This window comes from Channa argus, chromosome 4 (assembly GCF_033026475.1).
Source record: "Channa argus isolate prfri chromosome 4, Channa argus male v1.0, whole genome shotgun sequence".
NCBI lineage: Eukaryota > Metazoa > Chordata > Actinopteri > Anabantiformes > Channidae > Channa > Channa argus.
In genome coordinates this window covers 24,604,030-24,623,171 of record NC_090200.1, presented here as the reverse complement: position 1 = coordinate 24,623,171, position 19,142 = coordinate 24,604,030, and the positions used below count along the sequence as shown (strand labels likewise).

General features: G+C 37.9%; 1 protein-coding gene across 1 annotated transcript in view; it reads right to left on the bottom strand.

Annotated features, from left to right (window-relative positions):
• hydin (HYDIN axonemal central pair apparatus protein) overlaps positions 1-19,142 on the bottom strand; it is a 66,125-nt gene that overhangs the window by 39,872 nt on the left and 7,111 nt on the right. The window contains exons 8-24 of the mRNA XM_067500815.1: positions 11,524-11,725; positions 11,128-11,305; positions 10,262-10,361; positions 9,444-9,562; positions 8,344-8,567; positions 8,078-8,145; positions 7,648-7,889; positions 7,125-7,225; positions 5,807-5,942; positions 5,430-5,594; positions 5,152-5,304; positions 2,396-2,634; positions 1,990-2,287; positions 1,709-1,852; positions 1,484-1,627; positions 680-772; positions 227-447 (exon numbers count right to left, since the gene is read on the bottom strand). Coding sequence (XP_067356916.1) covers positions 227-447; positions 680-772; positions 1,484-1,627; positions 1,709-1,852; positions 1,990-2,287; positions 2,396-2,634; positions 5,152-5,304; positions 5,430-5,594; positions 5,807-5,942; positions 7,125-7,225; positions 7,648-7,889; positions 8,078-8,145; positions 8,344-8,567; positions 9,444-9,562; positions 10,262-10,361; positions 11,128-11,305; positions 11,524-11,725 — 2,827 coding nt within the window. The remainder of the gene's footprint in view (positions 1-226; positions 448-679; positions 773-1,483; positions 1,628-1,708; positions 1,853-1,989; positions 2,288-2,395; positions 2,635-5,151; positions 5,305-5,429; positions 5,595-5,806; positions 5,943-7,124; positions 7,226-7,647; positions 7,890-8,077; positions 8,146-8,343; positions 8,568-9,443; positions 9,563-10,261; positions 10,362-11,127; positions 11,306-11,523; positions 11,726-19,142) is intronic.

The following is a 19,142-nucleotide window of genomic DNA, read 5'->3' as shown; positions in this document are numbered from 1 at the left end:
TATCCAGTCCAACCTACAGTATATTGGCTCTTGGTGAAAATACAATGCATTGTACTGCCCAGACTCCTCTTTAGGAGGATTTGCTTGTACCTCTGCTATGCTGTAATTATATGTCATGATTATTTATGCTCCTGTGCACCACTTACACTCTTTAATATTGCATCAGCTGTGGAGCCTGTATTTATACACAAACATTAATATGTGGATGCTTTTAATGTAAATTTACCTGATGGAAAAGTGTTTCCGGTCCTCCAGGAAGTCCCAGTGGTAGGACACAGGAAGTGGGGAGCAGTTAGTGATTGTGATTTCTCTATGATTTTCTGTGCTATTGAGCACACAACCAAAATCCACTACAGTGGAAGAGAAATGGAGGTTGGGGAAGTAGACCTCAGCGTGCAACTTCACTATGTCTTGCTGTGGGTGTCCCTGGTAGTGTACCTCAAGAACCTGGAAACAAACATCAAGGTAGGAAATCGATTACTAAAAACTGGTTGATATTATGATAAATATTCCAAAAAGTTTAAGAAAATAAATACTGTTTTCTATTTGCATTCTCAGAAATGTCTTGTGAAACTGGTTGGGGCCATTTGTGCTAAGCTAATGAGTGGAGAGACACAATATGACCCCTAATGAAAATGCACAGTATAACTTAAATTTTTTTTTGAAGCATTACTGTTACCTCATCAACAATCCGTGATACCCGATCCTGAATGTAAGATGGATTAAAGCATATCCACAACTCAGTCTGCCTTTCATCACCTAAAATTATCGACTGGAAAAAGACATACAGTATTTAAGACAGAAAACATTTGTAGATACACATATCAGTAGAATGTAGGAGTGTTTTTTCAGCTTGTTTTATATAATCAGAATGTAGTCTAACAAGCCAAAACAAAAATTATTACAGTACATTATGTTTTTATGTGATGACTTTTAAAGCGGAATTTGTCCGCCCTACTAAAAACCTTACCATAGTTTATTGAAATGTTTTTTGTAATTCTGCCATCGCATTAGCTCATCAATACAGTATATAACTCTAGCTTCATTCAGTGGTCTGCCAGGGCCTTGGAAAGCTTTTTAATGTGGATTTCGTTCCTGTATGTTAATCAACTCATTTACGTCTACTGTTCATGTTCAACACAGATAATAATGATACGAATGAATAATGTCCGCTTACTTTAGATATTACTCAAGAACACTTATTTTGTAACTGTAGCTCCTAGTTACTTAAACTAGAACAAACTGGCGACAGGCATCAATATTTTACCACTGTGATATCTCTTTTAGTGCACCCTCTGTGATCTGTGCACCCTCCTCCACAGATCAATTGAACTGAAATACCTTTCAAATTTATTAATGGATCTCTAGCAGAATCCGTTATCTAAGGTAGATAAATTAACAAACACAAATCAACGTTAATATCCCAGTTCATTGCAGTCAAGAGTTAAAATAAAATAAAATAAAAGATGTACAGTACATTTACCTTAATAGTACATGAGTTCTGGGATCTTGGGCCCTCACACAGAAAGAAGGGCTCTACAAGAGAAAGCTCCATAGATAGTGACAGACATGACACGTTCTTCAATACCAGCTTCTCATATAGAGGCATTAGACTCTTTCCTGGGACCTATAAGACAGGCATTTTCACAGATCCACATACTTTAATATATAAAGGTGGAGAGAGTACAGTAATGATCCTTTGACCAACCTTCTCTATGTAGAAATTCAGGTGCTTAGAGGAAATGTTGAGCACAGGAGCCACAAACCGACAGGTGACATCTACCGACATAATTTGTTCAGAACAGCCCTGGTGGCCCACAATGCCACGGCACACCAGACGCTCCCTTACAACCTGGAAGAAGAAGAAGACCAGTACTGTCAAGCACATCAACTGTCACATGGATCTAATCTAATGGACCCACACAAATGCTCAGTTCATTAAATTAAGACTTTGAGTTGAATCACTTTTGGGGCAGAAAACAAACTCACCTTGGAGGAGTCGGACATTCCTGTCAGCACCATGTCAACAGAACAGCCTGGGAAAAGCTCTACTCGTGAAGGGGTGAGGCTAAACACCGGCTTCTTTCTACAAGATGAGAGCAAAGATCCAATGCCTAGGACACCTTTTTTCCTGGGAGAGGAGATGGTGGGCAGGATTGTTCGGCCAGAAAAATTGTCGTCCTTGCTGGTTCTTGTATAGGGCAGGAAGCCTTCAGTCCCCCAGTATATCCGGTGCACACGTTGTCCATGATTGGTCAGCTTAAAGTGATACTGGCATGGCCCATTGCTTATAGAGCATACAGAGGGCAGCACAGAGGTAAGGCAATCTAACATTACTACATTTTAAATCTTAGATCATTAATACACAAGTGGGACCTCTGTAATTCTACAGTACCTGAAATGTGCTCCTAAATCAAGACTTGGAGCAAATGGCTTGTCACTGACAATTGTGGTGCCAGTGCCTGTGGCAGATAGATGAACTGTGTATGTTTGACTGTCTTGGATGGACACTTCCAGCCTGTCTTGGAATAGCAGTGTGTCCTTCAGGTGTGCCACCACTTTAAGTTCCAACTGACTCTCTGGTGGAACTTCCCCCTCACTGGGCTCAACACGGTAAAAGGACCTTCCCTTACTCTAAGGAAACATAAAAGAATTTTTTTTTTTTAAATACGGGATGTCTGCCTTTAGATGTGGAGTGAAAGCACGTGCATTGCAGCAACTTCCACGGCTGAAATACGATATATAAAAATATCAGAAAGCACTTTTTTCTGTTTCTACAAACCACCGAGACCAATGCTATAGATGGACCTTGAAAGATAGATGTGTATATCATATAGCTGCATAATCGCATCAACATTTTAGTGTGACATAAGATACTAGAGGTAAAAGTAGAGTAATGGATCACTGCCTGACACAAATAAGATGATTGATCTCTTTACTATGATTAGGATTGGTTGAGTATGACACTTGAATAGAGGTTAAGATGAGTATAACCTACAGTATGGTAAAATATGTTTGAAAGCTCAAAAGCTGTTACAAATGCATTGTTTAAACACGTTTTTTACTCTCTTTGATGTAAACATGTCTGATTGCTGCAAGACAAACCCAATTTTCATTCTAGTTCCAAGCTCTGTGGATTGTTCGATTGCATTTGTTTGAATAAAGTCCAATGTAATGAGAAAAAAGATGTAAATCTAATGTTCATCTCCAGTCTTTCATCAGAACAGATAGCCCTTTACTGTGCTCACTGTACTGTATATAGCAGTGGTCAGGACCACAATCAATGTTCTATACAGCATCTCTGTTGATGGATGGTTGGAACATAAACTTTTAATTGGGATTTTAAGAATGAACTTCCTACAGATGCATTGAAGCTTGGGAACGTTCCTGCCTGAAGGACAACACACTAGATTGTTGATCATCTGGGTCTTCAATCAAATACTGCAATTGGCATGGTCCTCGATTGAGTTTGGACTTCAATGAAAGTCATTTTAAACAAATAAAATATAAAGATTTTGTTTGATGTCTTTGTTCAGATAAAGGATTATTTGAAGAAAAATGCCGGACGAAAGCAGGCAACACTTGACCCGTGGGTGACTTTGGAAGTCATAGATCACTTTCTCAGCATTTGTATGATCGGGTGAAGGAGCCGATAAAAGCGAAATTGGGGTGGGTCAATATTTGGGTGATCACAGTAAAGAGTTGGATAGAGTCAGAGGAGAAGAAAGAGCAGGGGGTTGGGTCCCTAGAGAGAGGAGCGAGACGATTGGAATCTCAATAATCACATCAAACCTGCTGCATCCCACAGCTTGATTAGCATTGATTGCTTTTGAATGCAGAACAAGTCAGAGGGATTTAACATCCAAATCGGATTTAAATCCTGTGCATCTATTAACAGTACATCCAACTACATATAGTAAATCTGCACTAGTGCTGCAGTGAGTACTGCAGCCAGTTCTCCTGTCAAATATTATATAGCACAATAAAATCCATAAACTGTCATGTGAAAATTACATGACAAATGTTTCTGCTTGTTAAGCAAATACATCAAATAATTTAATAAATATAAGACTAAAATAACAATTGAGCGATGAAGGAGACTGAAGGATGAAGTCATTTCTCACACATGCTAACACAAAAGTGCAGATACCTTCTGTTATCAGGTCTATTTGCACCTCTTTCTGCCAGCCTATTGATTGAGATGTAATGTAATTCTAGTAGAATCTGCATCGATTGACGCTTGAGAGTGCAGAGGAGAAACTCCTTCCCACAACACTGCGACAGGGTCACACAGCTGCAGTTACATTGGGGTTGCCTGTGTGTGTTTGAACGTGTAAGCATGCACAGTCATGTCTATACCAGTATAGAAAGTAATAAGTCACAAGTTAGCTCACTGTGGATATCAGGCAAAGCAGATAAGACGATGTACAGTGAGAGGGTGGCAAGTGAAACACTGAGTTTGATGAACTCTAGATCTCACATTGTCACAGAATTTAGAATTTCATTTGCACTAAGCAAACATGATACTTTATTAGAGGTGGAACAGAACTCTTTAATTTAGTCTAAGAGTATAATAAGAGTTATCTTAAAATTGTTAATGTAAACATAAAGTGCAAGACATGGAACTCTGGACATTGTATTGTCCACTTTGTGCAAAAGATGTTCCAAAGGTTGGCAAGAGAGTCAGTATTTTTAACAAACACGTTTCCCTGATCAGGTTTACTGTAAAATGGAGGCACAAAGAGAACCAATCAGGAAAATCCCTTTTTCTCCAGTGGTATATGTGGAACTGAACAGGCAGCTAATTATTTCAAACACTAACAAACCGTTGAACCTATTAACTCAATAACGACACATTCACTTAGACTCAAAATTAATTATCCACAAGAGCAGGGGAATACAGACAGAAGACTAATAATCTAGCAAGTGAATGGATAGATGGCTGTATTATTTTACTTTCCGTTCATTAAGATAGGCTTCCAAAGAATTTAACATTCTGTTACTGGATCTGACAACATGTAAAGTTAATCTGTTTGTGTTTTCATTTTAGTAAAAAGTGCTTTCCTAGGCCTTTGGTACACTCACATCACCTAACACCTTCAGTAAAGTATGTGTGTTCAGAGTTGAGTCTGTGTTGCTGTGTATGTTTACCATGCAAGCAGTAAAGATGGCAGGAATAGGTGAATGGTTTGACAGATGCAGGGTTTTAGTAATGTCCATCAGAACTGGAATTCTGCCAAATTCCACCTGGGGGCTCTGAATATGAACTACTGGACCTTGCCCAATACATGACATGACCACCTCCTAAAACACAACAAAAAAGAGGAAGAGTACAACATTTACCAATTTAGAGGAAAAAACACTGTGCCTGTATTCCAATGTACACAATGTTTAATTTGCAATAAACAGAAGCACGCAGTTCCACTGACCAGGGGTGGGTGGATGCTGCCAAACACAGCAATCCAAAGACTCTGACGCAGCCTTCCAACAGCTTTTGCCAACAGGAACAAAGGAAGCTCCTCTGAACTGTAAGGGAGAATCACACCTCTGGGAACGGAACTGCCAAATAGCAGGGACGGACTCTCCTCATATTCCTGAAAAACAGACTAAATTAAATTTTGCTTTCAGTTGATACGGTTCCAGCATTTATAGCAGATACATATTCACAACAGCTGGTCGCTGGTACTGAAAACCGTAAGATTAGGCAGATGGACCAACAAGTGGTGTTGTATCACATTATAGTATCTCTTCCCTGACACACAGATAGTTTACATATATTTGAAGTTGCTGCATTAATGTTCTTAACCTGGTCAAGCACACCATAGCAGGCAGGCAGGGGGCTGGGGTTGGTGAGTCGTACTTGCTGATGATAGGGGTAATTGAGGAAACACCTTTCAAAGTCCAACATAGGAGTCTCCACCACAATCTCAGGGACAACACACCTGTCAACAATGAGAAAAAAAGGCAGACAGATAGTGAGAAAGAAAGAGAGATAGAAGAAAAGGTTTGAGGCATATTTATGAAACACAACAGTAATTGCATTATGTCATGCCAAAACTGCAGTCTATTAATTAGAATTAATTCATAAATGTATAATGATGGTGACTGCCATGAAGAAGTAGATTACCATTGCCCTATTCTGAGTGATGATGCAGGTGACATTCAAGTGAATTATTATGCAAATTAAGTCCTGAATATTTAACATGTGCTCTGCTGATTTGTCGACACCTGTATTAAAGTTCAATGGACCATATTCACAGCTTGTCAAAGCATCAGTGACAGCCAAAACCACAGCAGAGGTTACTACCATAAAAGCCCAGCTTATTTTACTTTAAAATAACAGGTGATAGAGTTTGCAAGATGAACCACAAAGATGAACCACTGCTGTTTTATGACACATTGTGAAACAATTTAAAGACATTTTATGTTATTTATCATTTGAAAGGGGACTATATGCAATCTTGCTGCTGTAAAACACAGTGATGCCCCTTTACCTGCAATTCAACACATCGTACTCTGTCCAACTGAGCAGGTGACTTGGTCATTTGGTAAAAAGTATTAATTTGTTGAGGTCTGTTATTGTAACACCCCCCCACCCCCCACACACACACGTTTGATACCTTTTAGCAATAGAGGCCAAAGCATGAGAGTGGGTTTTGTGTTTATTTTACGTGTGCCTTTGTCTGTTGTTAGTATAAATTTTTGTTTTGCTTCTTTTCTGGTCAATATGATTTACACTATAAATATGCTGGATCAAATCTACAATTTTAATAATATAATGTCCCCTTTGTGTCTTGTGTCACCCATGCTCAACCAAACATAAACAGACAAAAGGTGATTTACTTTTGTTCTTCAATTTTTATTGAGTACCTCAAGAGAAAAGATAAAATTGTTTCATCTGACAGGAATAAACATACAGAACCACCTGACATAATATTGTCCATATATTTTTTTACTTTAATGTGCAAATTTAAACTTGACAGGAGTATTCTGCAGTATTTTACTGCAACTTTTGAGACAACCTAAAACTTCATGTATGTAGACTTTGTTTATCAAATCTCACATTGAGTAAGCTTCTAAAGTGTGTGTGTGTGTGTGTGTGTCTGTTCGCTTCTTTGTCTGACCTAGCAATGATTGGCAGAGTCTTGATATCATTCCCCACACCATCAACATCCACCACAAGAGCCAGCCTGTATCCCTTCACTGTGTTGGAACACAAGGTTACCTGCACATAAAATACTTTGGTTAGGGATTTTGAGTTGGTTTTTATTACATTACATTATTACTCATAGAAAAGAAACTGAAATAAAACCAAAGTTCCAAACAAAGAAGGTGAGATTTTGGAAGAACTAAAAAACCTGTGTTTTAGTTCTCTTTAGTGTGCAGGTTTTTTGTGGTTTTTTTGCAGCCTGGGTTTATGACCCAATGTGCATGTCTGTAAGAGTTTCTGTTGTGCAAGAGATTTACAACAGTGACTAATTAATAATTGAAGGCAAAATGTTAGTATTTCATGTAAAAGAACAGCAACACTCAGGATGAACAATGAGTTATGTTGGGACCCTACATGCCAAAAGTATTGCTTGCCTGTCTGTACACCATCTTAGAAGGGAAAACAGTATGCATTTATTTAAATGGGTTATGCATTACCTGAATGGTGATATCTGACATGGCACGAACAGAGCCCTCAGCGGGGCTGACAGTGAACTCCACAGGCCGCATGTAAAGGTCTTTAGCTGTGGTGCTTTGCCAATTGTTCCTAGACAGCTCAGACACCTGTGTGGCACTGGTAATGCTGGGAGACCCCAAGCCATCTCCCACAACACGCAGGGCAAATTTCATAGGTACAAAGGAGGTGTTGAAGAGGGTACATGGTAATGTTAGTGGGAAACCTACATACAGATATTGACAAAGGGAACAGAGACAATAATGGGGAAGAAATTAGGTTTCAAATGTGGAAGAAAGTAGAGGATAATGAGAAGGCTGAGGTGGAGGACATTTTCTTCAAAATGCTGTGGTGCTCGAGTGTAGTATATTTTATGCAGCAACTTCAAAATAACAGAAAACAGCTATAACCCACCGAAGGCTATATCTCCAAAGTTGAGTTCGGAAACATTAAAATGGAATGTGGGACCAATGACACATCCCCTGAAAGAGATGAGCCAAGAACATGAGAAACCGTAAAACATTCAACATCAAACTGAAGTATTCTTAAACTAAATATGTACTGTGAATGAAAAGTGCAAAATTATTATATTACAACATTGTCATCACTTTAGGGTCTAAAATGTTATATTTGATAAAATAAATCATGCCAGTCTGAGTTACAATACTAGCTAACTTTACCTGAAGGTCAAGATAAGTGGTTCAGGTTGCCCTATGACAGTTAGCAGCAAGTCCTCAGAAAAGGTTCCCAAGACATGACTGTGGAAGGTGACTTCCACAATCTGGCAGGCCCCAGAGGGAACAACACCTTCCTCAGGATGAAAGGAGAAACAGCGACCGAAAGCGGTGTCAGGGCTTGACAGCTTGAAAGGGGCATCAATCAGCCCACTGTTGGTTAGCAACACCTGGACAAAAAGGTAGGTTCCACTTCCTAAACGATTGTTTGTTATTTGTATGAGCCCACAGCCAAATATTAAGCAGCGTACAAAATTTACTGAATTTGAGTTTTTTGGCATTAGCAGCTTCACTATGAAAAATTACAACTTAGATGTTGGAAACTTCTAATGAATTTATTACAGCACTAAATAGAGGTTAAAACTATACCACTGTGTGTGTGGCCTACATTTCAGTATAGCTGTACGACGTTCATAGTTTTAAAAGAATTAATCCACACAGACTTGATGATTTTCTGATTTCAAGTAATAAATTCTAAATCAAAAAACAATGTCTTCAGTTTTAGTATTGTTTTTAGTATACTGACAGACTAAACAGCTATTGCTTACACTGGTATGCATTTGTTATTGTTATTGTCACATGCTTTTGTTGTCTTTTTGTGACCACATTAGCATTTAGCCCAAACCACCACAAAGTACATCCTTAAAGAAGTCCTAGCATGACTATGCCCTTTAGTGATGATATATTGGACATGTTCATATTTAAAACACATCTCTCTCACTGTGTAGTCGACTTCTTAGCCACTCTTAAAAAAATAATTACAGTACTACATAATAATAGTATGTATTAGTATTATTATACTATAATTATACTAACAGTAATAATGAGTAGTAATAAAACTAATAGTAAGTAGTTGTAATAATAATAACAGCTACTGTTTCTATACATGCTACTTCTACCATTTCCCTTGCAATCAACAGTCTTAAGTTAAAATTGTGGCTGTACTATTAAAGGAAAATGTGCCACACAATTGCTACCTTCACACATATTGAGCACTAAATTACTACAATGTCCTCACTGGCATTTTTTCTTTCATGTTTTTTTACCTCATAACAGTCTTTGTCACCAACAAATACATTTTTCATATCCATCAGGTTATAGTTAAGCTGGAGCTTAGGTCCAATCCCCTCGCCTTTAATTGTGAGAGGTAACCAAGATTCGCGACCTAAGTAGAGACACAGGTAGTCAGAAAGAATCTTAACAAAGTTAAGGACAGTGAAACAAACAGACATTGTGGGTCTAGTGTAACAACACAAATATATAGTATAGAAACTGTTTGTTGTCTTTGAAATAATATTAAATCAACAGTGATTTGGAAAAGCTGTGGAATCAGTAGTGCCAGTACCAAGGGTCCAATAACTTAAAAGTTATGGGAGGTATACATCCTTCACCTTTGCTTAGTAAGCTTCTAAAGTATTTTGCTAAGTGAAGAATCAGGGTGCAGTAGTCTACAATCTGACTGTCATTGACCCAGGGTGATCAGGTCATCACCTGCTTCAGAAAATAATGTAAATTAATGTAAATCTAGCCTCCGGCTCAGAAGACACATGTGAAGGCCACATGCAAATTTACCAACAGCCTTTTTAGTGCCACCAGGGTGAGTTGAATATACTGGGGCCTCATGACTGGATTGTTTGATGTGAAACTGAGGTAAACTAGTAATGAGTCCTACAGTGGTCAAAACACTTAAGCAGATAAAGGGGTTCATTTGTGGTCTCTAAACCTGTAGTCTGATTTTGGATGTACTACAGTAAAGTTGAAGGAACATAAAGATGATAAAACTAGAGCAACAGTTGTCCTCTGGCAATGAGTAAAAAAAAACAAAACTCTAAATGAATGTTGCATTTTCTAGCTAGATACTGACCTGTGACATCACAGTACAGGGTTTGTTCGTAAAGCATGGCCTCCTCAGGCTTGAAGACAATGTTGAACTGTACTGTAACATTTGGCCATATTTCACCCTCCTGAGCCATGTTGAAAAACAAAGAGTTATTTAAATTATATAAAACAGAAATGCACATACACCACTAATGCAAAGTTTATCAGATAAAAACCCTTTTTGAGAAATAATAATTGTTTCTTGCTGGCAGCTTAATATGGGGGAACCAGTATGGGGGAACCAGGTAAATAACAGTTTGTTATAGCAACTGTAAGCATTGGAATCATTTTTTTTGTATTACTTTAATTTCTATTAATGCACTGGGGTCAGTGTACAAATGTGAATGTCTAGGCTGACAGGTGTTTAAGTCAAGCTTAACTCTAGAAACAGTAACTGTCAATAGCAATCACCTATATCTGTGTGTGTGTGTATATCCTTTCAAAGTGTTGGTTGTAACTGGCTGACAGACTGTTTACTCTGTCTCCCTAGCAGTTTTTTTCTCCCCTGCCCTCTGTTCTTTTAATCTGTTTCCCTCTCTGTCCAGGGAACCTGGCTGAGTTGAGTAGAGGAGACGCTGGCAGAAAAGGGGCATGGTGGTGTCAGAACAGGTTAGGCTACCTGAAGGTTCCTAAGCAGAATGTTTCCAGTATACATGTTTGTCACTGAAGAGTCAGACTGGATTAACAAACGAGCAGCAGAGTTTAATCTTAACTGTTTGGGACAGATCTAACTTCAGAATTGATCAATTTTTGCAACTCCACAACAGATTTTCAGAACTAATTTCTACCCTAACAGCTACCGGGACACCAGAGGAAAAGGCTATTAAGAGTTACAGACACACTCAAACACACCACTGGTTCCACAGTTATGCAACTCTGTGGGGCGGCCAGCAGGTGGTCCCTGGCAGTATGGTCTCTGGATTCCTGGAGGGCTCTGGACAGCAGTGACATGTGCTGGATAGCTGTGGGGTCAGAATCACGCTTAATAAGCAAAAGTTCCTTCTCCTTCTGCTGAAGCACTGAGCTCTCCCTAGAGAAAGGGAGGGAGAATAGCGAGAGGCAAAACAAAAAGGGAAATGATGAGGGGTTAGTGCAAAAAAAAGCAAAGAGATGAACAAGGACATGCTGACAGAAAGAAAGAAATTTCTGGTCAAGCATACTTGGTAAAATAAAATATACCAAGTTATTCTACTTGCTTCATGTACACAAATACAAAACACATTGTTTTGTATTCGTGTATTTTAGTACCTCAATAAGCTCTGGTCCTTATCTTCCTGGCTGGACCATGCTGACCAACAGTACTGAAGAGGGATATTACTCGTGTTGGTGAGGGACACTGTGCGAGTGCTGGCCAGAGAGATATAGGTCTTCTTCAGCAGCAAAGAGTCAGGTTCAAGATGAATGTTCAGTTCCTCACAAGTGCCATACAAGCTCATGTACACATCTTCCCCTGAGCAGGAGGCATGCAAATATGGTTTAAACAACAGCACAGGCATACACACTGATCAGCAACAACATTATTACTAGTGGACTTGATAATGTCATGAAGGATAAAACATGTGCATTAACATTTAGTGCAGTGCTAGATTAATTAATAATTTTGAGGTACTACACAGGTCAGTTACAACATTAAAACTGGTGGTCTTAATAATGTCATACAGGACAAGGATAATTAATAAAAGGGTTCAAAGGCTCAAAGATCACTGTTGGTAAAGGTGGAGTGGAATTTTAACCACTTTATGTGCTGACAAACAATAATGATACATTAACATTTATTAGTTTATAATATTACATATTATATTTTTTATATTAAATACTACGTGGTGATTTTCACTAAGTAGTATTAATATTAGGGCTGATCTGTGTATATCAATGCAAAGACTAGGCAATACTTTTGAATATGTGCTACTGGTCAGTAACAATGCCTAAGACAATAAATGGTTGAACAATAATAACACAATTGGAAATCCAGTTCTTTGTATTACTTTAAACTAATAGTGCATATGTTTGTGTGTTGTCTTTATTAGACTATCATGACTATGTCAGTGTGGTTCTTGTCTTTTGAGATATTTCAATTGTGATAAAAAACATAATTGCATCTTAAATCTCTTCTAAGCTAAGTCTTAGCTTAGAAGCTCTTAGCCAAGCTCAATGACAATACATTATTTTGCTTATTATTTTTAAACTCACAGAAATCAATCAACCCAGAAACATAAGACAAACAAATTGTCATCAGAAAAAGAAATGCATTTTAAAATGATAAAATGTCTTTCTTTTGCTGTTTTATTTAGGTTAACTAACCTGGTTTTAATATGTTAAAACACTGACTGTCCTCGTAGCAAGGACAACCAGATCTAGCAATGTGACACTGAAAAATCACAGAAAAGAACCATTCAGTATTCTGTTTAATGTATTTAAGCATTTGGGTGGCTTTTAGATACCTAAGATTTGCAAATAATATAAATGAATGAACTTCCTTTTTTAAAACTGGCCACACCCTCCTGCTCTTTAAACCAATGGTGAACACACATACGGAATATTTATTTCATTGTGATGAATGGGGGGTGGGGGGGGTCCTAATACACACTTTGATATAGCAATAGTGTGACACGGTGTGACAACTCTGTAAATGTACTTGCACTTGCATCACATTAAATGGAAACACCTCTTCTTATAGCACTTTGCTTTATTATTTCTTCCTTAAGTTAGAGTTTTGCTTGCCTTGTACCTCACTTGTAAGTGGCTTTGGATAAAAGCATCTGCCAAATGACTAAATGTAAATGTTATATTCTGAGAAGTCACCAATATTGTTGATAGCTTTGTCTTTCACCGTCTTGCGCTTCACATTACCAGAAGGACATTTAGTCTTCTTTTTATTGCTTATTTAACAAGCAAACTTACATGGAGCTAATTCCTAATTAAAACAATGTACTGCATCGGGGAGACACAGTTACACACTGAGCTGCCCAACACAACAGAATAATATCTACTGAGCAGCCTTTGCTGCTCCACAGGGAGTTTTAGCCCTAATGTGACAGGGAATAGAGGAGAAAGCCACAGTGGAGTCAAGGACAAACAGGAGAGTCTACCTTTAAAAAACTGGATCTAGATCAAAAGCATCTACATAGAGAGTTTAATGGGTTTCAAAATATCCAGGTAACTCACGTCCAAAAACAAGCATACTTTATTATGCTAAATCTTTTTGAGTTACAGCCATATGAAATACATCAAGCTGAAATAAACATGAAAGGTTTAAATTATTAACTGTAGACTTAAGGTAAATATGATTTCACAGTACAGTACAACACAGGAGTGTAGTTCTCTGGAGTAAACTTTCAAAACCATGAGCCACAAGAGATAGTCCTTAATGGTTAATATTATAGGACATCTAATGAGTCTCTGTGGTAGAAAAAAAGGTGCTACCATCACACTGTGCCCACTTCCAACAGTGAGAGGAGAGCAACAATAACAAGCAAAAAAAATAAGATGCAAAACCAAGTTTTGTATAAAGCCAACAAGAACAAGGTCTTATGGAAATTTAGTGAGTTTGTTAACATTCAAATCAGAAAGACTGCAGTTTTAGTCTGTCATAAAAACACTGCTTATCCTAAGATTATTTATAATTGTATTGCTGCAAAGGTTATTTTTTTAGTAAGGACACATTTCCAGCATAGGTCCAACCCAACATGTTTATAATACAGTATCTGTTCATAATATATTTTATATAACATTTCCCCATTGCCCATTAAAACAAATACCTTGGTCAATATAATTAATATAAATGAAAACTGAGATCAAAGTGACACGCTGTAGAGCATTTTCTCATCGACAAGCCACCCAATGGGGATTCCATTTTATTTTAACTGTTGTGCTTTTCAAAGCTTATCCTCAGCCAAAACAATAATGGAAACTTGCCTTTAATGATTTCTTACTTACAAATTTAGTTTCAAAGGTAATTATTTTCTAAACACACTGGGACTCTGGAAAAATTGCTCTGATATGCAGATTTATTTAACTAAAGGCAAATGTTTTGAAGGTTTGATGGTTGCTCTGCAGGAAAGCGAATGAAATTCGGCTCTTGGCTGAGCAAAAGAAGCTCTCAGGTTTGAGTGCAGAAATTTTGTGAGCTGAAAATTTCAAGTGCACTTCCACTTATATTAATCTAACAAAGCTGAAATAAACAAGAGCACAGTCCAACAAAAATAAATACCAACACATTCATCCAGTAGCAAAGCTGCAGTGGTAGCTTGGTCAGGGCTGTAGTTCTGGACCAGCAGTTCTTCAGCATCAACAGACAAAGAAAGTACTACACCTTTTAAACTGTTGCCACCTGCAGCCAAGCACTGTTACAAATGCCTTTTATGAGTTAATTTTGTTAACAGCTACTGACATAAACTAAATATTATTTTTGACATTTATTTTTTATACCAAGTAGCTAATCCTGTATTAAGTAGCTGATACAAAACCATAACATTTTAACAAGACCTAACTCTGTTTTTTTAGTAAATAACCCCTATGTGTCTTTTTGACTAGCCATATCCAAACCACAAATGTTTACGTAGTTTTAATCCAGCCTTTTTAAGTGTTGGTGCCATCAAGTCAAAAGACCTTTGCTTGACTGGTAAATTTTGTACCTTCTTATGTATTATAATTTCACAGGACCTGACTAATACCTGAAGGGCTGAGCGAGGAGTGGCAAAGCAAAGAGAGAAAAGGCCGGGTGTAATGCAGAAGAATGACTCTGAATATCATGCTAGTTTTAGCTTGATTCCAAAATTTGGCATACTGCAGCTTTGACTAAAATTGACTTAACGTGTTTCATCATATTTTTTAAGTCACTTTAATCCAAATCAATTACCTACAAACAAATATAGGTTAGGAGATATACTGTAGTGTTTAGTAGTTTTCTCTATTCAGCTGTTACTTAATCTGTTTTTACAAGAGACCATCAATTTAAAACTAGAAAAAAGAACCAGACAACCCGGCTATAGTTCTGGGCGAGCAGTTCCCATTTGCAGCATCAACAGGCAAAGAAAAGTATTAACTTTTAAATTTAAAAAAAGAACCAGACAAGCAACCATTCCATAGAGCTAGAATTGTCAGACTATTTAATGGATCTACCAAATCTAAACCGTTTATCTTCAAAAATAATAAGCAAATGAGTTGAATTATAATAAGATGATTCATCCCATTAGGTTTCAAGTAATGCTCAGTGCAGACTGGACATAAGAGCTTTTAATCCATCTCTGCCTACGCCTAAACAGGATTGAGCAGAAGTGATTTATTGGAACCTGAAATACATATCTTGTGAGTAACATGAAAGCCTCACTAGCAGCAAAACTCTCCTAATGCAACCTATTTAGTTTTACAATCCACTGATAAAAAACTTCCACCCTGTCCTGGTAGAAGGAAAAAATTAACCAGACCATAACAAATTTAGGCAGGTAAAATCTATCCATTGCTGCATGCCCTATAGTGAAAACACGTATTATAATACAAATATAAGGAGTGCTTGTGGGTTCTTCCAACAGGCTAATTATCACAGATATTCCCATCATGCACCTAGAGGCAACACGGAGGGAACACAAAAATCTTGGCACAGATCTACAGGAAGGCCAGTTCTGAAAAGAGCTCCAAAAAAAGACTGAAACTGTGAGATATCATCGGATGAAGAAGAAAAGAGAACTGGGAACACAGAGGACAAAGCAAGATTGATTGAAGGAAATGAGGGAGAGAGACAGAAAAATAGGGAATGCAGAGAGGAAAGCAATTATCTCCCAGCATATGGATGCTATGACAGCAGCTGACAGGCAGGGAGAGCTACAGCTTATTGCTAAGCTTTCATCATATCTGTCCACCATCCTGTCTTCCCAATGCTCACTTTCTCTTACCATAATTTTTTATGTGCACAGTGAGAGGACTTCACAGCCCCTAAGCTTACTTTGGTTACAGCACAAACAGCCCTGCAGTATGTGTGTATATTATTGTGTGGATTCACATGCTTGTGCTTACATTTTTGTGTACTTGTTTAGGCACACATACCCAAGTGCAGCTGCTTGCTGTTTGTGTCTGTCTGCATGCATGCATGCGTGCGTGTGTGTGTGTGTGTGTGTGTGTGTGCTGCTCTTCTAAGGCTGCTGTGCTGAAGTCCCCTTGGTGCTATCGCTCTGTCAAAGCAGATGCTTCAGCATTCCCAAAGAGCTGTCTGTCTTTTTGTTTAAATCAGCAGCAGTGACAGGGTTACTGAACAAGGGACTGTCTATCACATCATGATGGAAGTGAGCTGTGCAAACTATAATTTTTCAAAGCATCACTGGCTTTTAACTGACAACGGAAAATATACAAGTAGTGTGAACCAACTTGAAGTTCTATAGTGTACAGTGCATGCAAATTGATAAAGAACACACACATGCAAACATAGCTAGCTTGAGGCCTTATATGGCCTTTAAGCAGTGTAAAGCCTTCAGCGGCAGGATGACCTGAAACATACATGAGTGTGAAGGAAACAGGGGAAGGTGCTAAATTAAAAATGATAGTGTCTTGATGGGCTGTAAGTGGCGTTCGGGACCTGAGTCTGTCCTTTTAAAAGCTTAAAGCTGAATGCCAGCACTGTTGCAACTCATTCAGCAGACATCCCTGTTTACATAACAACAAAGCACCGACTGCTCCTTTATGGTCATGGGCACAGACCAAAAATAGCTTTTACAGTATACACAATCAGGAAAAAGCACCCATTCACAAACATAGAGGGAGATATATATTTTTTATAGTTTTTTATAGTAATCACTTTAATGATGGATGGCTTTAATCCTTCATCATATATATATATATATACACACACACACACACACACACACACACACACACACACACACCACAGGGTCAGTGGTTCGATCCCCGGTCTGGGAATGGTTGCAACAGGAAGGGCATCTGGCGTAAAAACTTTGCCAAATCAACATGCGACAATAATCTGCTGTGGCGACCCTGAACTCACGTGATAGGCCGAAAGGATAAAACATATATATATATATATATATATATGTAATATAAAACTTGTATATGCAATATGAATAAATACAATCAAAGTATGAACAAAATTCTGAAAATATAGAATAACATTTTAAATATATAAAGGTTAAGAATATGGAACTTAACTCTGAATATACATACACACAGATATATATATTATGGCATGCCATTCAGGAAATAAAAAATGAGAAAACAGAATGAAACTTTAGAATATGGAATAAAAGTCTGAATATGTAGAATAAAGCTTGAGACTATGGACAGAAAATGTGAATGGTGGTGAAGAAAACATCTATGTGTGTTCTCTTCACCACCATTCAAATGTTGCATCAGCCCCTGGTGAAACTACTCTGGACCCCCTCCAGTTTACTTTACAGCCTCAACTGGGAGTGGTAGAGAGTTTTGTTAACTGGTGCGAGCACAATCATCTCCAGCTCAACAAAGGAACTGGTGGTGGACTTCAGGAAGTCCGGGACTCCTGTGGATCTGGCTGCCATTCGTCCTTCTCTCACGTTAGTGTGTTCATGCACAAAATAACTTAATTAATCAGTATGAACATTTGACATTAGAGTATCCCAGTTTCCTCATGTAAGTAGACTGTAATAAAAGGACCAAACGAACCTTTTGGGGTTGACATGTGTGTGTGTGTGTGTGTGTGTGTGTGTGTGTGTGTGTGTGTGTGTGTGTGTGTGTGTGTGTGTGTGTGTGTGTGTGTGTGTGTGTGTGTGAGTACAAATGGGTGAATGAGAAGCAGTGTAAAGTGCTTTGAGTACAAATAGGTAGAAAAGCGCTATATAAGTGCAGACCATTTACCATTTACCAATATAGTTAACTAAACCAAGAAAACAGTAGCCATTGTAGTGAAATACAAATGTAATGAGTGTCACTCCCTTGAACAGCTCCTGTGGATTTTACAACAAAATGGCATCCGCAGAAATACATCAATACTTTGCTAAAGTGGCAGGTTTCTTTGCAACATTTACTCTACTGGGCATTAGCAATTTGGAGCATATATCCCATCACCTAGAGGATTATGTTTCTATTATCTGAGCATTTTATTGTTTCCAAGTAATTATGGTAAATGGTAAATGGCAGCTTATATTACTATTATATCACAACATTGCTTCTCATTTACCCATTCACAAACAAACTCACACACCAGTGGTGGTGGCTGCCATACAATGTGTTCACCTGAACCAACGGAAGCAACTTGGGGTTCAGTGTCTTCGACATGTAGCCAGGACCAGGGATCAAACAGCTGACCATGTAGTCTGTGGACAACTGCCTTACCAACTGAGCTATAGCTATATCACCCATTATGTTTAACCCCTTATCCTATTTGGGCCGTGACAGGGCTGAAGCCTATCTCAGCTGTCATAGGCTCAGAAGTCTACCCTTGACCAGTCTATCTCAGAGCTACACAGAGAGAAAACCATTCACACTTACATTCACACCTATGAGAAAACCATTCACATAAACAGCTATAAATATTATAAATTATATTATTATTATTATTATTATTATTATTATTATTATTATTATTATTATTATTATTATTATTATTATTATTATTATTATATTATAATATAAAAAATATATATAAATTTTTTGACTCCTTGTTGTTCCAACACTTCTGTCCGTATGGCTCTGACACTAAAGTAATGAGGTGGTACACTATTGAATGTCTACCTAGGTGATGAAGGAACGTTTTTCTGCATGATACACAGTTAATTTTCCTATGACTTTTAGGGTGCTGTGTAGCAAAAATTGGCTTTATAGTAGATGGTGGTGTGCCCAACTTGTGTTAGGAATAAGCTCTTTCATGCTACAGTTTACTGTAG